At 33.9% G+C, this 22,074-nt stretch overlaps 1 protein-coding gene across 4 annotated transcripts in view; it reads left to right on the top strand.

The window, feature by feature from the left end:
• LOC119075686 (probable G-protein coupled receptor CG31760) overlaps nucleotides 1–22,074 on the top strand; it is a 47,919-nt gene that overhangs the window by 7,239 nt on the left and 18,606 nt on the right. For 3 of the 4 annotated variants that reach the window (XR_005087434.1, XM_037182205.1, XM_037182207.1), the window contains exons 2-3: nucleotides 11,979–12,230; nucleotides 17,984–18,173. Coding sequence is in view for 3 of the 4 variants with exons in the window: in XM_037182205.1 (XP_037038100.1) it covers nucleotides 11,997–12,230; nucleotides 17,984–18,173 (424 nt within the window). In the remaining variant the exon portion in view is untranslated. Of the gene's footprint in view, nucleotides 1–4,785; nucleotides 4,983–11,978; nucleotides 12,231–17,983; nucleotides 18,174–22,074 lie in introns of those variants that run through there. The other variant, XM_037182204.1, reaches the window with a different exon arrangement.

The following is a 22,074-nucleotide window of genomic DNA, read 5'->3' on the forward strand; positions in this document are numbered from 1 at the left end:
GATTTGCCGGAATACATTTTCGATACATTTCCTTTTCAAAAAAAAAAAAAAAAAATCAAGAGCATAATGTAATTCAAATTACGGGCACGTTTTATACGTAGGAGTTCAGCACAGATATATATTGTATGTGTATAACAATTTATTACGTAAAATATTGGACCAATGTTGGTTATAAATAATTTTTACATTCAAAATGAGAGGAGGAAGTACAATATAATTGCTTGGTAAAGCGTCGTATAAAATGGACATCTGGCTGTCTTGTTATACACTTAACAATGCTTTCACCGCTACTGCGGAGAAAGTATCCATTAATCGCATCTTGGACTGTGTTAAGCTACAACAGCCAAACTGAATTTTGGTAAAATTACCCAAAGGGAATACTAGATGATAGGCCACAAAGATTTGTTTTAAACTCCGTAAAGCCTGCTATAAAACATTTATGTTGTTTCGGAGCAACGCGACAGAGAAATTATTCATTATATATCCATCAATTCGATATATTTTTGACGGAATTTATGTGGTTCAAGCAGGAAGCAAATGACGTGAATATACAGGCTTTGGATAAACTATTTTTGCCTCTCTATTATATAACTATACACCCACATTCATGATTCTATTGAAAATTTCAGGAGCCAACAGCTTGAGAGATAGTATCATGTTACGAAAATACTTCACAGCATCCATTTACACTCTGTAAAGGAAAGAAATGCTGAAGCTGTAGAGAAGAATACATACAGTAGAGAGGGATTCTTTTGAATTTCGACTGACCGAAATCGGCGCTATTTATTCCGGGACTTTTTTATATATGCCTAGTTAGGCCTTGGTGCCAAGGCCCCAAAACAAGTCTTAGATATTTTTGATTTTCCATACCTGGCTGGTTGTAAGTGGCTAAGAGTCGAAAAATGGGATTTCGTAGTCCGGATTTCATTTCTGGAAGATGGCGAGGACACGGTATTGTATGGGTTCGTTGGAAAGCTGATGTCGAGTTCTACCGGGGCAAATATTATTTTCAAAAAATTTGATGATAAACGGCCGAAAATATGACCTCCAGAAAATTTCTCAGAATCTAGAAAACCTCGCTGAACTTTGATGAGAGGTGTGACTTCACTAATGCAATTATTTGATTAAATTATTACTTGTTATGAATGTGGAGGACCTCAGCTTTACACCGATACCCATATTTAGTAGATAGTAGTACGTGACAGATGAGAATTGTGTGTTTCACTCTGTCAAACTACTAAATATACGTATCACTGTAAATCTGAGGTCCTCCACAATCATAACAAGTAATAATTTAATCAAATAATTGCATTAGTGAGGTCACAGCACTCATCAAAGTTCACCGAGGTTACATCGATTTTGAGAAATTTTCCATTTTCTGCCGTTTATCACCAAATTTTATGAAGGTAATATTTGCCCCAGACGTAATCGACCTCAGCTTTCCAACGAACCCATACACGCCGCTTGTCCTCGCCGAAATCCGGACTACGAAACGCCATTTTTCGACTTTTGGCCACTTACAACCAGTCAGGTATGGAAGATCAAACATCTCTGAGACTGGTTTTGGGGCCTAGGCACCAAGGCCTAACTAGGCATATATAAAAAAGTCCCGGAATAAATAGCGCCGATTTCGGTCAGTCGAAATTCAAAAGAATCCCTCAGATAGAATTGAATGTTATAAAGTAAAGTGGTTCCAAAAGATTCACTTGTCCATTTCTAGGTTTTTTAGATATAATCGAAAGAAATGAATAAATTTCAAGTAAACTCTAACAAAATCGTACAGAGTTAAAGAAATTTCCAAAATCTCTGTCCTTGAAGCCAACAACGTCTCAGATTCTTTGCAGTTTAATGTACATTTTCCTATTTAAATCATTTTTTTGGGGCTTGTAACACCTACCAATTTAAGTCGAAGTCTGAAATAATGTGTGGTGTTAGCTGGGATTAAAGGGCGTAATAACATCTGAATTTTCGCCGGCTTATCTAAACCCATCAGTAAAATATGATGGTTATAAACTCTATTTGTACATTATATGGAACACATTTTATATACAAAACTAATATGGCAACACATTTTGCTATTTCAAAATTATCAACAGCCACAGGTGCCCCCGAACAATAAACCTTTAAATTACATTATCCAGATCTTTTATAGATATATTCTAATAAAAGCATAATACACGACAAATAGTATACATCCAATTTGAAAGGGTTTTTCGGTATAGACGGGTTTCTGAAATTCATACCATTTACAAACCTCTAAATATTCTCATTGTGTGTTTTTGTTACCTGGCACACATGATATTTTAAATTAAGTTTAAGTTCATAGAGCAAAGGTATGGGTAATATATATTCACTTTCCAAATGTGTGTTGCGTAAATATCTTCACTTATTCGTTCCATGTAAACCAAGCTTTGTATGGCACACGTACAATGTGTAAACATGGAATAAAGCTGGGAACACGACTACCATTAACTTACGAGAGACAACCATGTTCATTTATCACATTTTTCATTCTGCTGTGTATCTGGAAAAATATTTAAATTGCACCACATAAAGTTTCTATCTTTCAATTTTAATTTTTATTTGGACCTGCGTACGAGTACTGTACTCTTTGACATTTTGGAAACTAGATCAGACTATTCCCCAGGATTTTATGTGTACGGTTATAAGCAAACATATGCCAGCAAACGGTGGATGTTTGGAAATTAGGTCGTGCAAGGGAAATTTTCTGAGATTTTTTTTTTTCTTTTTTACATTTGGTCTGGTTCATTAGCTTCTGCCAGATTGTTGCTTTGTTTAACCAGACGTTTAACCACATTTTTCTATGAATTAACCATAAGCATAAATTTTAAAGTAGAAATTCAGTTCAGCAGATTTTTTTATTGCAATTTAGTTGACTGTACTGGAGGTTGATATAAAACGATGCTTTTCACAGTTTTATTGCAATTTTATTTTCGCTGCTGAGCGAAGTACCAAAAATGCACTAAAACTTTTCATACTAAAGACCAAAAGTAAATAGGAAGAATTACATTTCTTTAAATGACTTCCGTATTATACACATATTTCATACAGGTGGGTTTGGCTTCCGAATAAATTGTAGGAAACATAAAAACAAAATATTAGGACATCATCATGTCTACATTTTCGTAAATCTTTTCTCTTAAAAAGGAATTTCGACAAGAAATGTGTGCTAAATTTATCTTCTGAATAATATAGGTGCATACTAAATACAATATTTAATACTGGGTCAGGTATTGCAGTACCGATCGATGTAATAATTGTTCAATCAATCACTTATTTTATGCAGCGAAGGTGTACATTAACTCTAGAGATACATGACTGTGTTTACTTTTCCAAAAGTATCCCTCCATGCGATTCGTATGTAGCAATATAGAATAACGATTAATTAGAATAATACGATTTATGTAAAAAAATCTAAATTTGTATAAATTAAAGAAGAATAATTTGAGTCTTCGGGCAGGGCCTATTTTCGATAATTTAAATTCTCCAAATTATCAAAATATTCTTGAAATTATCGAAAAATTATCAAAATTCTCCAAAAATAAATTTAAGAATTTCGATAATTTTTGTAAAATTTAGAGAATTTTTCGATAATTTAGAAATTTAAATTATCGGAAATAGGCCCTGCTTCGGGGCACTACAATACATTTTGATGGAACGGCCGGCTGAAACAAATGAAGTGAAAGATTTTTTTATAGATTTATCGAATCTATTGCTTTATCTAGTGCCCTTTGCAGTAGAGAGGATATATACGATCATAAAAGCTTAGTGTGAGGCGAACTAAGAACAGAGAAAGCATAAAATTAAAGTCATTACCGACAAGTCATAATGTGTTTGTGTCAAAATTTTCAAATGTGAAATTTTGGCTACCTTCCTTATTCGCAGTAAATTCGTAAAAATGCTGTTCAATCATTCCCATTCCAATACAATTTCCAGAGAATAGAAACATTGCCAGCAACACACCGTTTCCGTCGATTGCAAGTCTTTAGAATCATTTACGGTAATTGTGTTACCCTAAAAGCGCGGAAATTTACCACATTAAATAATCGTTATTACACGAAATCTCTACAATTTGCAAAACGAATTCAAATTTATTAATGGCGGTACACCTTATGTGTGTGTGTGTCAGCGGGTAGTATATGAAATTGCATGGAAATTGAGAAATTTCGAATTTTACAATAAATCATCGAATGTGATTTCATCAGCAAAATCAAAATCCTCATGTTATACGAAAGCTAATCGAATTTCTATATACGAAGTTGATGGCAAGGATGTAACGTAACTTCTAACTTCGTCATCAATTTAAACAACAACAGATGTTGGTATGTTGTTTCATCTTCATACAAATAAGTGCTGTATGTATATACCATCAACGCTTATATAACTCCATCTAATTTAGTGAACGAGTTTATTACAGGAAAAACACTTTGATCTTCTTGTTATATGATAATTGTGTTTTCCCAGTAGATGCGAGTATACATAACAATTGTTATTACATACACTTCTCTGGCAAACAACATTAATCTATAAATGGATGTGTATCATCACATCATGCTTGTTGCAATGAAATTTATACAATAATTTATATCTCGAGATGAAGAAACTGTATAACTTTTAGCAAGAAAATGTTCGAACGATATGTCACAGTCATATTGTTATGAGTATCATTATTTTATGATTGGTCCCATAAACAATTTTGTGATAATAATTACAAAACCAGTAAAACCGATAAATTCTGTCGCGTAGGACATTTACGTCCGGTTGGCATACATAGTTCATTCGAATCTTTATGTTGTACTTAGTGCTCTCTATTGCCTTGTTTTAGTGTGGCCTGAATATTATACTTAAGAAATTAAGTGCACATTTCAAAGAGATAAAAAACTTACGTGAACTTAGATAAGAGATACGTGTGTCACTGTGTCAAGAGTGTTAAAAACCCTGTCTCAACTGCATGTATGGGTGTAAGTAATTCCATAATGAATCTTGTCATGAGCACTAAAAAATTTTTCCACGTACGTTGAGGCGCCCGTATACCTTTACTCACTGTGATACGAGATATCCAATTATAGTTACGTTATAAGTGCCACTAACTTTGGTAGGTGTATGAATATTTATAATGGTCTTTTCCTGTTACACATTGGATGGTGTTTATTAACGCGCTGAGTGCGAGACTACATGCTATGGTCCTCCTCATCGTTTTCAGTCAATTGGGATTTGAAATCATGAGTGCGAAATTAGTCACTGTTTTTATCGCCAACACCAAACAAGTAATTTATTTGTCCAAACGCCGTAATGAACTGATTTTAAATGCCTCGTATTAACAATTAGGTCATAAAAAGAGTGAAAAAACCCTAAATTCAAATTTGTTTTTTATTGTGTTGTAAGATTCGAAGTTTTGGGTTATCCAAAAAATAATTTTCCAACTCGAAAAAGCATTATGTAAATTAGCAATCGAGTCCTTTCATCATAGAATAATGTGTTTACTGTAGGGGGATCGCAAATGTTTTGTTTTTGATTTTTCTTCCTGTTGAATCATTTCATTTTATCTAATATCTAATGCTGTTGAATGACTTTATACTTATTTAAGCAGCATGAAAAACAACGACTACATCCGTTCTTAAACCATACTTAAATACTATTCGATATCGACATTTCTTCGTGGTGACGGAAATGAGTTAGATCTGAAGTGATGACAAAAAAAAATTGTTTCCCTTATGAGCTTAACGATATTTCAATTTTACGAGATTATACATAACTGTGAAAATTATCATTTTTCCCAGAGCTGCAAATAATGGACCAAACCCAACTCGTCAAAATATAAATTTGGACAGGGGTACATTATGCTCTTTTATGTGTCAATGCAAAGTTAAACCAATTTTGTCTCTTCGAAGCAAGCAACACGAAGCAAATGTACATAAAATTACACGCAGAGACACATCAAACGTTTTTCTAGTGTTCTACACAAAATCTTATAACATCATTAATTTTAAAATCACTTTTGCAATATTGGAGAACACATGAGTTCACCAACCGCAGCTCCTTGTTTGTTCTTGGCGATAGCAGATGGACAGACGTTTCAAAATGTAGTACATACATCTTCCGTTTGTTTTGGCAAAAAGGTTATACCGAGGCAACATCAATAAATTTCAATTTTAAAGTTCTTCTCTCGCACAAGTGTACTTCGTATTTACAATGTAGCAATATCGTGCAGAAGTTTATTTATTTAAATATTAAATATTGGAAAAGTGAGTGCTTTTTGGACTGTTTCTATTGAGTTAACGAAGTAAGGGGATTACGATTTTCACCTATCATTATAAGTCGACTTAAAATTTATGATTTATAAGTCGAGTACATTATGAATGGAGATGGAGAAGTTATTTATAGTCTCGAAGCTTTACGTTAACTTAGAATAATAAGTGAAAATCGCAATCTCACGACGTAAAAACGCCACTATTTAGGGTGAATCTAAAATCTGAACCAGATAAGGTTGTGGTTGTTCTAAAGTAAATTTATTTAATATTATAATAACTGAGTAAACTTTAATCCAGAAGATCAGACAGGAAAGGTTTTCAATTTAATTATAGATTTTGGAATTTGTTCATGTATTGTCCGGGTGGATCGCCACCGGCTTCGAATGGGTTTTGATTTTTCGTTTTTACATGTTAGCACACGTTGTTGACGTGTTGACAAATGCAATTTTTTTTTTATTGGGAAGGCTACGCAAATAGCAAATATTAGAGACCTTGGACATATATTTGACAATGTCTGCAACATGGAGGAACTTAATTTCAAAACCCATCGAAACCCGTGCTTCCACTACATCAAAAACACATATTGAACGATCCAATCTTAATCTATGGTACGCAGAGCCACTTTTTTTAAAGTTTTTTTTAACGATTCGAAGAATTTCTAGCAAAATTTTGAAAATAAAAAAATCTGAAATGAGGCCCTGACTGCACGTACATGCCATATACATTATATCAGATAAAAAATAACATTTTCTGAATACTAATCTCGTAATAAAACGGTTAAAAAAGTATCTTGCGTGTGCACTTATTATGGGAACCACTAATTCCACCTCTCACACTCCCTGTTGAATATATATGGATCTGAACATTTTATAAGCGAAGGGTAATTTTTTTTTTCAATTTCGCTTTTATCCTTTAGTTACACAACACACACCGTTATGAACGACTATATATGCTATTGGGTGGATGGAATAATCTTTTTTTAGAATCAAACAAAATTCATTATTATTTTAAGAAATTTGCTTAACACACTTGTTGCTTCTGAAAAATTGTACCTTCCACAATTTATGTATGTTATATGTATATATGTACATATACATACGGGATATACGTGTACGGATAGGTTTAACTGTTGGAAAATCGTTCAGTTGCCGCGAATACTGTGTTACATATTTTCTAACATAAAATTGTCGGAAATAGAAATATTGTGTGCGCTGATACGAAGCGTTTTTTTGTATTTGTGAAGAACCTATATATCTTCTTCTACAGCGATGGTGGGTACGAAGGTGAATGGTATATGGTCTGGAATAAAAAATTGATACGTGAAATATATCTGTATGACATACAGTGTACGGTACATCTATATTAAACGCAAGCGAAAGAATCGATTTTTATTTATGAAAGAATGGCTTTAAATTAACGGTTTAGCAATATACAAACCATCGACAAGGGATGTTACTGTTTCCATGTTAAAAATGCCATACGTCTTTATAATTACTGTACTACTTTTCAACGAACGAAGACATTTTTACACAGTGAGTTTCGTGTGAATTCTATAGGTGAAAGCTTAATGAAAGCAATGTTTCATTGTCAAAGTTTGTAAATAATTGAAAACTATATGCTGCCGTTATTTCTTTAACATTAAATTAACAATCTAAACTTTTCACAACGTAAAAGGGAATTCAGTTGATGAATAATTGTATACAATTTCGGTTATTTTAGACATAGAATGGAAATTTGTAACCAAAAATTAATTAAGTTTTAAACATTAAGCGCATGTTAAACTTATGAATGCTGATAAATTATTAATGTAACCGAAAATTTATCTTTCATCTATGCCTATTGCATACTTACAACGCTGGTACTCTCATTCCCTTGTGTGCCAGCAGTAAGCATTGTGGCAGCGTTGTATTAAAGCGAATTGTGATTTGACAACACTATTCTGTTTGTGTTCTCAAATAGTCTCAAGGACTTTAACGCGGAGGCTATTATGTAACTGTCTCATGAGTCGAATTTACTAGTGATATCGAATTATAAATTCTTTCATCAAGTTTAATTTATCAGTTAGAAATTCATGAGTTGTGTGTTGTGATATTCTCATAGTTAGAAATTACCACTAATTATGGTGCCAGAGTATTGTCAGCAAATGATTGCATTTCAAATAAAATTAATATTTAATCTTGCACTGACGTCAAGCATCACCGAAATAGTATATAACACAGTTCTTATATCATGACGTTTTTTGAGTCACCGTTCTCCCTTGCACGATCTGGCACGTTTTTCGAAACTAAATTAAAGACGACCATAACCACCATCAATGTGGTAGCTTTAAATAAAAAAAATAGATTTATTTGTGATAGTTTGACTCTGAGAAAACTGAGCAGTTTATAAAAATTTCGGTAAACTGCGGACTAGGGGGGTCCAAAAAATTAAAGTGTCGAGGAAGTTTGCGGACCCCGAGAAAAACAAATCTTTATGGCCTCCTGATAAAAATTGTATATGGGGCCGATGCGATCCGAGTTGGTTTATGGGTAGCTCAAGGACGAAATATGTGAAAAAACGCTGTGATTTTCCATACATTTTTTCCATTACTTTCTATGGAAAAAATTTTTTAGCGACAATATCAAACTTTTTTGGTCCAGACAACTTAGATTAGATGCAAGAGCAACAAAAATGCGTTGTTTTCATTTTTTGGAATTTTGATATCGTCTGGGCACACCTAACAATATTGATATAGACAAAAATCGACAGATAATTTCCAAGTAAAACAAAGTCAGGCGAAGTCACTCTTTAAATTAAGTGTTAGGTGTCGTTGTAACGGTAATGACAGTGGCTTTCTAACGAGCCCACACACAATAAGTTGGTGTCTTGACGTAACAGTCATTTGAAAATTGTCTGAGTTCACGAACCTGACATTTTTGCACCAAAATCGATTTCTATATAGCTTCAAAAAATTGTTTTCGAAAAAATTTCTTTTTGCGATGAAAGCTTATGCCATAAGCTCAAGTTAGATATGAATATATCCGATGCACATCCCATAAATGTTTTGGAAGAACCCAAAGACTGGGTGAACAGATTGGGAAACTTTGACTGACTTGGGAGATGCGAAAGCACTTACAAATCATTAAATCGGTATCTTTGGATTATTCTGAAGTGAAATAAGCCAACTCACCTTAAGAAGTGACCTCAGCATCTGTTAGTTACGTTCAATTTATCTTTAACCCTTATTTTCGTGGTTTTTCACATATTTCGTCCTTGAGCGACCCATAAATTAACTCGGATCACATCGGCCTCATATACATTTTTTATCAGTGGGTCATATAGGTGGGTTCGTTTTCCCCGGGGTCCGCCAACTTTCTCGAAACTTTTATTTTCCCATACGATTCTGGACCCCCCTACTGCTGACTCAGAGCTGGTCAAACTGTTACAACCAAAACTTTTTTTATTGAAAGCTGAAACATTCGTGGTCGTAATTGCGGTCGTAGATTTTTCGAAAAGGATTCTGATGAAAAGATATCACTAAAAATAAAATACGAACGAACGTAGGCTGCATTTTCAGCTAAGCATCGGTGCCTCATAAATCTATATTAAAGCCAATTTGGGAAGACTGTTAAATAAAACAGAAATAAAATATTTGTAAAAAGAGGCCGCACTCTTTTTGATTAATGTGGAATCATTTAGAAGTCACAACAACTCCCAAAACAGAAAAAACGTCGAATTTAACTTTTCTCTTTCTGTAAATGGTTTGTGATTTTAGTATCTTTCAGTTAAATATGATTTTTATCGACTGGCTTCATCCAAATTCAGAAATTTTATTACATCCATTTGCACATTGAATTTCCTTAAAAAATGAAAATTTGTCGCAGAGAATTTTCTCTAAAATTAACTTTGGTAAACGATTTTAACTCAACAAATATTTATTAATCGCTTTCATCGAGAGTTATCTAAATATTTAGCTTTAATTCCTTTGTCTTTAAAATTTTAAAACAAATTTATTTTGCTGATATTTATGAGACTTGTCGAATATGAAAGTAAATATAACTCATATGTAATGCATACAACACGTAATGAATTCCACAGCACGATTTTGTGAATTTCGAGTGTTTAAATTAGAGGTAATATGCATCACATTCAAAGGTCCTATATGCCTTCTGTAATATTAGAATTAAAGACGATTCGCAGAATCACAAAGAACGTTCACAATTATGTAATTTTAAGCCTGAATATTTTTGCATAGTTACAGAGAAACCTTACCCGCAATGTTTTTCTTTTACATTCAAATAATACAAAAAAAAATTTAATTGTGAATTCTGGGTAAGACATCTGTCAGTGTGAACTCGCAGATGGAATTTATCAAAGCTATTCTTGGATATACTCTACTTACATTATGCAATGTTGGAATCGGTACTGCCTTTCTACTTTCTATCAGCAACAAAGATTTTGTTCTGTGAAGTTTTCAGTGAAATTCGACCGCGTTCATCTCAAACTTTCAGCGTCTTTGAGAAGTTAAATGAAATTCTGTACAACAAGATTCATTGCATGCCATGTAATAACGTCTTGGTTACTATACATAATCAAATGCTTATTTCAAGCTAAACGCATCCTTCTGCAAATTTTCCTATTTCCAGTGTGGTCCACACATTCACATATATATCCAATTTTCCAGTTACCTAAATACTTTTCCAATGACCAAGGTTAGATCCGAAACGAATTTATCATTTCCTTACCTTTCTGACCATTTCAGCTATGAGGTACACAAATGAAACAAAACATAGAATAGGTCGCTACAACCCCAATAAATTTGATGGGGGGGATCTTGTGTTGTTGTATTGTCATTGATATGATTAATATATAACCATCATTCATATATGTATACACACACTGCTTGCACGTATATGAAATGGGAAAGGTGCGGAACGGTGACATAAAGTGTATTACATTTAATAGACGAAATAAATCAATTTGTCGAAATGGATTGTATGTGCAATTGGTCTATGTCTCATGAGAAATATGGCTATGGTGTGTAGTAGCATAAGTTGTACATTTCACATTTACGATTGAAATGTCCATCACAAAATGATGTAACTTGGCGAAATTGAATATTTATGTTACATCGAGTCTCACCGCTGTTTAGTATGATGGAAATTGACTGGATATTTTATCCCTACGGTTTCTTCTAGATTAGACAAAATATGATCACATTCGCATCGATTCGTTGGGATAGCTTTTCCATTCGAACATAACTTTTATATACATACAATCCTTTCCGAACCATGTCACGGTATAGCTGAGTTATTGGAACGTTATGTTGGTGCCTAAGGGGTGTATAAATAATATAACACAGATTTACCAGTGAAACCTTCCGATAAACGTTCGGTGTGATTTAGGATTCGAAATTATTCAAATTGCTGAAAGTTCATCTTAACCTACGGTACATTTCACCGATGATTTATTGGAAACCATTTTACAGAAAGAGAAAAAGAAAGGCGAAAGAAAATTGATATGGAACGTTTCTTTGCATGATAATTACATCCCTGATGCTATAATGTATAACGAATATTATGTTTAAGATTTTCTCGAAACGTTGCACGTATTTTCACAAACTCGGTGAATTGAATAAAAGAAATCAATTTTAAATTGATAAATCGAAGAAACGTTTCAGACTGAAAAGACGCGTAAATCTACTTTAGTTTTCCTGTCCATTTTCAGAACTCATGATTCGTCGAAATGAGGAAAAATGGAACTGGGCCAACAACAACTGGCACAACATGGACCGAAACGCACAAACCAGTCACCATCAATCATTATCAACTCAAACAAATTTGTCAATTCAAATGGCACACCATTGTTTTTACGATCTTGGTGGTGATTTTAATGTCGCTGAACGAGGTACAGTCCACTGTATCTGTTACAAACCGACTGGCAAGAAATGTGCAAAAAATTGGAGCTCACAGCGACAAGGTATGTAATTTATGGTTCGTTAAAAGCACAGGGCAATAAGCTTCATGTGTTTAACAAAAATGAAATTTTATGAAACGTGCGAAATGTAAAAGTTTTGCTATTTAATGGAATCTCAAACGTATTACATTACTGTAATTAGTTGAAAAAGTCATAGAACAGCGTAAGTTTAGCGTAAGTTTCAGTGTACCCATTTGACGCTTCTTACAGAACGAAATTCGCTTCGTTTTCAAAACGAACAAAATAAAACAAAGAAAATTTAAGAAGACAAAACTTGAAAAAATAAGTTCACTTACGAACCAAACTGTGCCAACAAGTGGATGAGACGAGTTTCTAAAATGTCGTTTAGCTCTTATTAAACTCAATTTTCTAATGAAAATAAATGATTGTGGATTTAGCTCATGGCTCTCACATCATCTGAACGTTGCAATTAAAAGTATATATTTTCATGCTTCTAGGCATTCAGACATATTTCGTGAAGTTTATCCGATTCATCATTAAGTACTTATGCAACAACTTTTGTGTCGCATTACATTTCGTGTCGCTTTTGGGAACACCGTTTTCTTTTGCTTTCTTTACTTTTAAACGAATTTTCTTTAACAATTTTTTTTTATTGATATAGAGATTACCTACGAAATGACTGCTTGTGTGTTAAATCGAAATAAGTTGAGTTACAAACATGTTAGAGGTTGGAAGCGGTGATGTAATCTCGGATAATCCGAGTTTACCATAAACTTAAACAAGAAAAGAATGAAAAATATATGAATAGAGGCTTTCTAGGATTTTTTTTTTCTATGAAATTGAATTGGCTCATGTCTCATTGAAGTATAAATTTATTGATTAAAACTAGGGCAGTACGGTTGGCTTAAAATGAATACCAATATTGTCAATACAGCAGCTTTTTGAACAATAAGGGTCATAAAAATGCCTTCTCTACTTTCAAAGTGGTATTTTTTGCCATATATATCCAACCATGCAAGCATCGTGCTTTGAACAACAATGGTTGATTGATCGATTAAACAAGGCAACTTTAAAACGACATAGGCTAAGATGTTATAATGTTTCCTCGATTGTGATTCCTCGTATAGCCATTTTCGTAAAATTCCAATTTTACTTTTAAAATTTATTTTTGATTGTTGTAAAGTAAAATGGACCTTTCGTTGTGCAATAAATTGCTTTGGTTTTCAATATCGAGCTGAAAATATATATTATCCACCTGAAAAACACTGGCCAGTGTAGATGTGACGTAAGTCCATTTCGCTGATGAGTGAATACTTGAGATGGTATCACACATTATAATACCAGCGAAATGTACGAATCGTTAAATACATTTTAAGCAACGTAAAATCGCTGATCATTTTATCGTTCCTCAGCAAACTTAAGTTTTTTTCTTCGTTTAACTGCATTGGTCTCTTAAGCGAATTTGAAGTTCGGCCACACTTTCAGCGTCGTGGGCTTCCTGATCGATACAATCGTTATTTCTAAACCAGACTAAGTGGAGGTGCGGGAAACACGTGAAGTCGATTGGAATTCGTTTCAATTTGTTGCCTTGGAAAGATGCATTTCTGAGCAATGTTCTGATCTGATCTGATTGTGTTTGAACAAATCTTTATGCAAGAACTCTAGCTGGTTACTTTCAGCAAAAACGTTTCGTAGTTTTAAGTTTTTTCTGATTTTTTTTTTGTGTAGCACAACGACTCTGTTAGAAGTGATCGAAAACTGTTCTAAATTTGAAAGGTCTGAAAGAGTATCTTCGTCCATTGTCTCTAAAGTACCATTATCGATAACTAACTGCCTTAATGTCCTCATGTCTTGGAAATTTGAACGGTGAAGCCGTTTCAATTTTCTCACTGAACGAACAAGCACAAATATGCCCATCGGGCATGTAATTGCTCACGCCTAGATCTAGCTCAACTTTTACGTCTTCCACATAATCGTCTTTTTTGCCATAAATTGAACAAATTTCTGAATTCGCATTCATGACACGTGCTGGTATTCTACAGTTGTAATAACTAAAAATTAAAAATGAATTCTGCAACGTAGACAAATAAAACGAAAAGTCTTACTCCTCAGTCCTCATATGTGGAAAAGTAATCGCACTCCATGTCAATATCAATTTGAGCTTTCTTCTCGAACACTCTGTATCCTATCCGTGTAACCCTTTCATTAATCCAATTTTGGAATGGCCACAGATTTGTGTAGCGTTCGTTACGGTCGAAAGTATTCCAAATTGAATCTAAACCGATTCGGAACGACCGAGAAAGCTACCACGAGCTCCAACCTCTGCGCCACCACAAATAAGCCGATGAAACCAGACTGCAGAATGCATCGTTCGAAACGTTTGCGGGGGACTCGTATGGAATTAGGTAACGGATGTCCGTAACCTAAGAGGCGATAACTTTTCGTATGCAGTCCTTAGGTTTGATTGCCATATAATAACCGAGAATCGATCCTGTGGCGTTCTCTGGTATGTTAATGTGAGGCATGCAGATCGGACGAATGAAATCGGTAAATTCAAGGAGTTCTTGTAGATGAAGAATTGCAAGATCGAAATCGTACCGATGATTACTGGCATTCCAGCCCCGATGCACATTTATTTGGCCTACGGCTCTTCATATGCTTCTAGTTTCACTCATGTCGCTAATATTATATCCTCCGAGAATGACTTCTACATCTAAAAATTAATATTTCTCGTAAATTGAAATATGCTGGGTGACGCAATAAATATAGAAACCTTTTGGTTCCAGCATCTTGACAGAATTCTTCGGTTGAATGCAGTGAGGCAATGAAAGTGGAAAACTAACTAGGAAAACTGAAAGTAGTTCTAGACTTTCATTGGCAGTGAGCGGCTGAAATATTGGTCGTGGAAATTTTCATGAACAAATAAAATTAAGAATGTAAAAAGTTCATTCGATGTTGCTCAGAATCTTTTATTTGCCAGAAATTTTTCGACACTCAGATCGAGGTCATCATCAGTGGCTGAAACTACATTTTTTTTTTCGTAATTTTACACATTTGTTTACGTTAATTTACAACAATCAATGAATACCTTAGACTAAGAGACTAAATTAATGAGTACAATTTTCAATTAAACATCGTCACTACAATGAAACATTGTTGGTCCAATGTTGCAGCACCATTTTAAAATGGGTCGAATCTGACTATTTCCACACAAAAATCTAGATTTAGATATGCGTTGAACTAGTACTGACAACGCCCATATTACGGCTAGCTTACTTTAAGAGTCATTGAAGTCAATGGGAAAAGTCAAAAAGTTGCTGTATACGTTCCTTAGTCTCCTTTTTTTTGTAGTATGGACTTGCGCCAAGGCGCCTTACTAACGTGGCGCCATGATGGAGTCGATGTTATATCAACTTTTAATGGAAACCACTAGAAATTTCCCTCTCAAAATACACATACCGTATTACTCGTTTATAAATCAGAGCCGTAGTTATTAACAACGGTGTCAACTAGGCCAGCTCACCCCTTAAAAAGTGTGTTTCGTAACGTTTTCATATCTTTTTTATTTTCACTTTTTTTCAAGAGGTTTTACTGCTAGACAGGTTATCTCTAAGTTAATAAAGTTAAGATGCTATTAAAAACTTCATTATTCAATTTAGTTTTCATCTAGGAAACTGACAGAACTCTTTCACCTGAAGAGGGATTACGACGTCACTTCTCTTTTCTCTATTCAATGAAAACTCTACCGATAGGGAAGGATTCACTAACTCATTGAAAGATGTCACTGCAACAAAACCAATGCTAGTCAACTTGTTTCACCAGGTTTTTGAATCGTCATAGCAATACGGTACTACTTCGACAGTACAACCGAAATAGAAATGCATTTCTTAGAAAATTTGCTATCATCGTCTTAAACACGTCATCCGCACTCGCCTAAACTAGAAGTAACCTTATATTCTAGGTCATATCCTGAACCGAATTACACTGACTTCTAACTTTTCTTTCAAAAAAAGTCGATTGTATGTAATTATGGTATTTGAACAGCCAATTATAGGCTACTGATTAATATGCATTGTGCCGTCGCTGCTATAATATTATTTTGTTGTACTTCGGGGTTTGAATACATTGAATATGATTTGAAAATCGGACGCTAATCATTGATTCAATGAAAAATAATTTTCCAATGAGTAGCATTAAATTCCCAATTGAATTGAATTATTAAATTAGTTACAATTGAAAATTTGATATTGTGTTGGTTGATATAGGGTGCTCAAATCAAATGTTTTTGTTTTGTCTGTTTTATCTGTTGAACAGGGCGCCACATAACTAATTATGTTCATGATGTCGGAGAGAATTTCACAGTTGACATTTTGATAATGAAAAGTGAACATGTCCTCCATCAACGATGGTGAAGTTTCCCTACATCATGTCATCTGTTATCGTCAGTGAACACAGCAATCAGGAATGAGCCGCGGCAAAATAGTTAAATTTATGTTAAACATAATGAAGTAAAATATTCCACCTCAATAATTTGAAAATAGTTAAATCAAAGGAAGTAATACACTTAAACCAACATTTTTAATACACTTATGCTTGCCGAATTTTATCTGCTACGTTGATTAGTTTTTAATAAGGGTTCCTAGCACGGCAGAGTAAAATAAACCAGGCAGGAGCGGTTCATTTTCGAAACGTCAAATAAGGGACCTGATACACTGGATGAAAATGAACTCAAATGAACACTGACATAAATTGAAAAATTTTGTTCGCAAAAAATATAGGGCTACTAGACTATTCAGGTCCCTAGTCAAATCAGAGCTCCTGCCTGGTTAACTTTACTCTGTCGTGGTTCCTAGTGTAAAGGTGCTAGCTGTACTTCCTGAATGTGAAGTGATACAATTTTGGGTAGGTTCAGTAGACGCTTTGTTAAATGTGCCTGATGTCTTAACCTTCATCAGGAATTAATTTTTTTGTTTCTCATTTCTTACAACGCTACTAAAATTCATAATTAAACATCCCGAAAGCTAGTGTATCACTTCTGCAAAAGTGCTCCTCAACCACATAATTAAATTCGCTGAATATTCTCCTACTAACTTAAAGTAATTAATATCACGTTGAGGCTAATTGGAATGTTATAATACTAATTAGGATGTCATATAAATTCTACCATATTGCATTATGCAAATGGGTTGAACAGAATTTTTGTTTTAATTTTTCTAATGGCAATTTTTACTCATTAAAAGTTTGTGAAATGTTACAGTGTCCATTTTATGAAAAATTCGTTGTGTAAATAATCAGTTACCGCTGTCTATTAGATGTCTCATGGATTTACCTAATTAATTTCAATTTTAACTTTTATGAAAATATTTAAAAAAAAAAAGGAAAAAAAGAAGAGTTGATGCTTAACATTACCCGGCCGCTTTTTGATGGTTTCCATTTCTTAATTTATTTGAACAGGACAAAAAATAAAAGGAAAAAATTGAAGCAAGGTTTACAACAAGCTTTTAGCCATTAGCCATCAATAGGAAACATTAACGTTTCTACCCGAGTTAAGCAGAAATGAAATTTGATACGAAAATATTAGAAAATGGTTGTTGTTGTTGGAGCTAATGCTGCCGCAATTAACGACAATGAACCGAGGTAGTAACCGTTTTCTAATAAATATCAAGTTTTCAAGCCACACATTAAATTACGTGAATGTCTTAACACTAATTTTTATCAATTTACCAATAATGGCTTCTAATCAATAAGCATTTCAAATTTAATGTTTAAGTTGGAAAATTTTACTTGTTTTACAGGATGCTATAGACTCATCGCTGCAAATCGTTCACGACATTTCGACCGAAAACTTTGGTACTTTATGCCTTACAGTAATATCATATCGCTCATTAAATATAGCAATAAACCCGGAAAGATATGAAGGATCGAGGCAAAAGGTCGATTTAGCTGCTGTGGTTTTGCAAGAAGTTGGAGTAAATCGTCATGGCGGTAAGAATATCTTAATTTCATTTCATTTTAACATGGTTATATGCTAAGGCACTGTGCATGAATCTATTCGTATATGTAATAACTTAATACCACATTACGCAATGGGTTTGACCGGCTTTATGTGTGCCTTTATGTATACACAAGTCGTCGTTCTTGCTGCACGAAAATGTATTTATGAACATGGAAAACCCATCTAACATCAAATCCACATGAACTTATATCTAATACTACTTTCGTGCAACATTATATATAGCCTCCACATCCTCAACTTATCAATATTCCGAATCAGAATGTTATACCGCCATTATGTGTTTCTGTCCATAAACACATTTTCATCGCTTCTGTGGAATCCTTTTCTGAGATTTTTGTGTATATAAGTTATTGATTTTCATACTTTCGTGATGCAACGACACCACAAAAGGTACGTTCATGCGATGTATGTAAGCAACTCACCTTTTTTCTTTACAAAAAAAATATTCCCTACATTGACACATTTGGATCCGCTTTCCATCTAAAATGAATTGTTGCTGTCGACTTCTCGGTCAACAGATCTAATCACTTCAATTTCCAAAATTGATTTACATCGGTGCTATATTATACGGACTGTATCGAGGGACAATGTCACTGACCTTAGGCCTGACTAGTTTAACCTAAAAACCATACATATATAATTGTCTTCCCTTCACTTGATGGCATAAAATTGTCGCACCAAAACGGATGCTACACTGTGCCCACATTGTACACACATGTAAGATTCATGTTAACGGATTCTGCTTTGATGTACATTATAGTATAAGTATTTCGGTGTGAGTAATAGTCACCTTTCAACTCGTTCTACCTCTTATGTGTCTTATCCTTTGTATCGTTTACATAGTGTTTGAAGAACGTTCACTCAAGAATACTTTTAGTGATGGGGATCACCATTTTCCCATTATTGTCTATGTGACATTCAACAATTTGTCAAATGAATGAGGCATAAATTTTCAATGATTCGCATGTGTTGAGGCTGATGGTGAATTAATTTAGAACGAAATCGATCTGAAAATTAATGATGAAAGATTTTAATGCAAATTTTACGTTAAGATGATCTGAGTCAGAGAGGGTATTTTCTAGAAATTTGAAAAGTTGCAATCACCAGTAGGGTGTAGCGTTTTGACGAAAGTATTTTGTTTTTTAAGGCCTGCGGGTAGGTTCGATGCAGAATGGTCCCCTGATCACGAAAATAACAAAAAAAATGAAGTTCGAAGCCCCCATGTGCACCTCTGAAAACCGACTTTTTGGTCCCAAAGCCGTAGTGAGATCAGTTCTGGCGACTGTGTGAAAAAAATTTGTTAAGTGTATAAGTTACTCGTAGAGACCGTGGCTTCAATTTAAAAAAATTTGACTCACCCATGAAAAATTTTTGGATTTAAAGCTTTCTGAAATCTGTGACTGGAAAGCAATATAGTCGTGTCGTAGCTCATTTTAAAGGGAATTTCAAGAGCATTATTAACGCCAGCAATACTGCGAACAATTTCGAACCGTTTTCGCATAATTTCTGTGAAAAAGTAAAAAAATATGATTTTACTATGCTGGTGCATGTAATAAGGCTATTACATGTATAGGCAATAGCCTTTACATCACTCGCATAGTAAAACGTCGTACTACACACGGAAAATAAAGTGATATCTCGTATCACGATGAGTAAATGTACCTCGGGCTAAAGCCCTCGGTTACTTTTACTCATCTGGATACGAGATATCACTTTACTTCCCTTGCATAGTAATGTACTATTTCTCGTACCTTTTTTTACACACTTGAAGGTCAACGAATCTGCAACCCGGTGAAACTTTACGTCGAGTCCATATTTGTTTGAAAGCTCTTAGAATTCCCTTTAAAATGAGCTACGACACGACTATATTTCTTACCAGTCACAGATTTCAGAAAGCTTTAAATCCAGAAAAATTCTCAAAAAGTCATGGTCGGAAGCACTTTTTGTAATTTTTCATCAGTTAGTCAAATTTTTTTAAATTTTAAAGTATTCTAAATTGAAGCCACGGTCTCTACGAGTAATTACCATATACACTTAACAAATTTTTTTCCTCACAGTCGCCAGAACTGATCTCACTATGGCTTTTGGGACCAAAAAGTCGGTTTTCAGAGGTGCGCATGGAAGCTTCGAACTTCTTTTTTGTTTTGTTATTTTCGTGATCATGGGACCATTCTGCATCGAACCTACCCGCAGGCATTAAAAAACAAAATACTTTCGTCAAAACGCTACACCCTATTGAATATTAAGCACAACGTAGTAAATATGTAGATGATTGGATAACAATTTTAAGGTTTAGGGAAATATTTAAACTTTAAAGAATAGCAAGCGTATTATGTAACAATTACATCTTTTACTTCAGTTCGTTGCCTAAAGTATTTTCTGGTAGGAAAAATTTTAACATACATTTTGCTGCTACATAAAATAAAGCATGCATGAGATGGTAGTTTATTTTTGTCATTGTTGTCGATATGTCGATAACAGATGAGAAGCCGTTTATAAAAAGTTCGTTCTCTGCGGAAGGCTTGTGACTGGTGAAACATACACTAAAACGATATTCAAATGTTTCTAACAACACCGGATTTTCCTTTTCTTCTTAAATCTAAATAAAATTACAAATTAAATCGATTCACCCTCTAATGCCATAGAGAAATCAATAAACAATTCATTAATTGCTTCTTACGGTGCGTACCATTAAAGCAAGTAACTTTTCTTGTATCCAAGTACAGCAGGATGTACCTACACATCTTCAACTGATTGTCTCTTTAATTTGTTTCGAGTTTTATATACTTTTTCTAATAGCTAAACAAAATAACGTTTAACCAAGAGAAAAAAAAACAGCAACAAGGAATTACACTGTAATCGAACATTTTACATCACAAGTAAAACAAAAAAGCAAATTTGTGTGTACATACTTCAACTTTCAAGAAATGGGTTCAGAACAAGATCAACGTGAAATTATTCCAAACAAGAAAAGAAATTCGGTTGGAACTTTGAAAAAGGGTATAATATTCTTGATAATATTACACTCAAATCCCATAAATATGAGACCCTTAAATTTTTATATATTTTAAAAACAGATTTCCTTCACCTTCATGAATATAGATGAGAATTTTACTGTTCCCTTTATTCGCAAATTCGTAGTCCAATAAATTGTCTCGTTTAACGCGATATCTCTATAATCTTTGTATAGCCACCACATCGTACATCAAAATGTACAAACATCTTTCTATTACGTCCATAACAAAAGGTTTTAATATCCATTAATAAGGGCTTTTGTTTCCCATCATTTTTGTTGATTAACTTAATCAAAACACCGAGGTTGATGGCAATCTTTCTTAGCAGCAGCTTCCACCATATTATAATTAAGGACTTTTAAACATTCATGAAATGTGATATCATCTATCATCTGCACTTACTAAGGACCGTACAATTGTACGGATCATAATTTCACCATTCCATCGTTTAATTTTCACAGCAAATAATTGTTACTCATAACTTGCAACTTATTACAACAGTCAGTCAGTGAAATGATATAAGTACAATTCTTACAGGACACGCTTCCACATCCAGTTTAATTAAAATGCCACTCCCTTACCCAGCATCTTAACTAGAAAAAAGTATCCATTAAACGGAAATTTCTCTAATTTATTATGATTTTTGCTACACACACAGCAACGAAGCTATAAAGTTTATAGCAAACAATTTTTTTTTCTGCGCTGTCAGTTTGTCGGATGGTTCAGAATATTTATGATCAGAAGTAATGGGTTCTGTGGGTCAAAGTTATGTCTAACGCTGAAACTGTGTGTTATACATGTAAACCTCAAGGAAAACCATGATAATGGTTACACCGACCACAGGAAATTACATTTT

Source organism: Bradysia coprophila, unplaced genomic scaffold (assembly GCF_014529535.1).
Source record: "Bradysia coprophila strain Holo2 unplaced genomic scaffold, BU_Bcop_v1 contig_232, whole genome shotgun sequence".
Classification (NCBI taxonomy): domain Eukaryota; kingdom Metazoa; phylum Arthropoda; class Insecta; order Diptera; family Sciaridae; genus Bradysia; species Bradysia coprophila.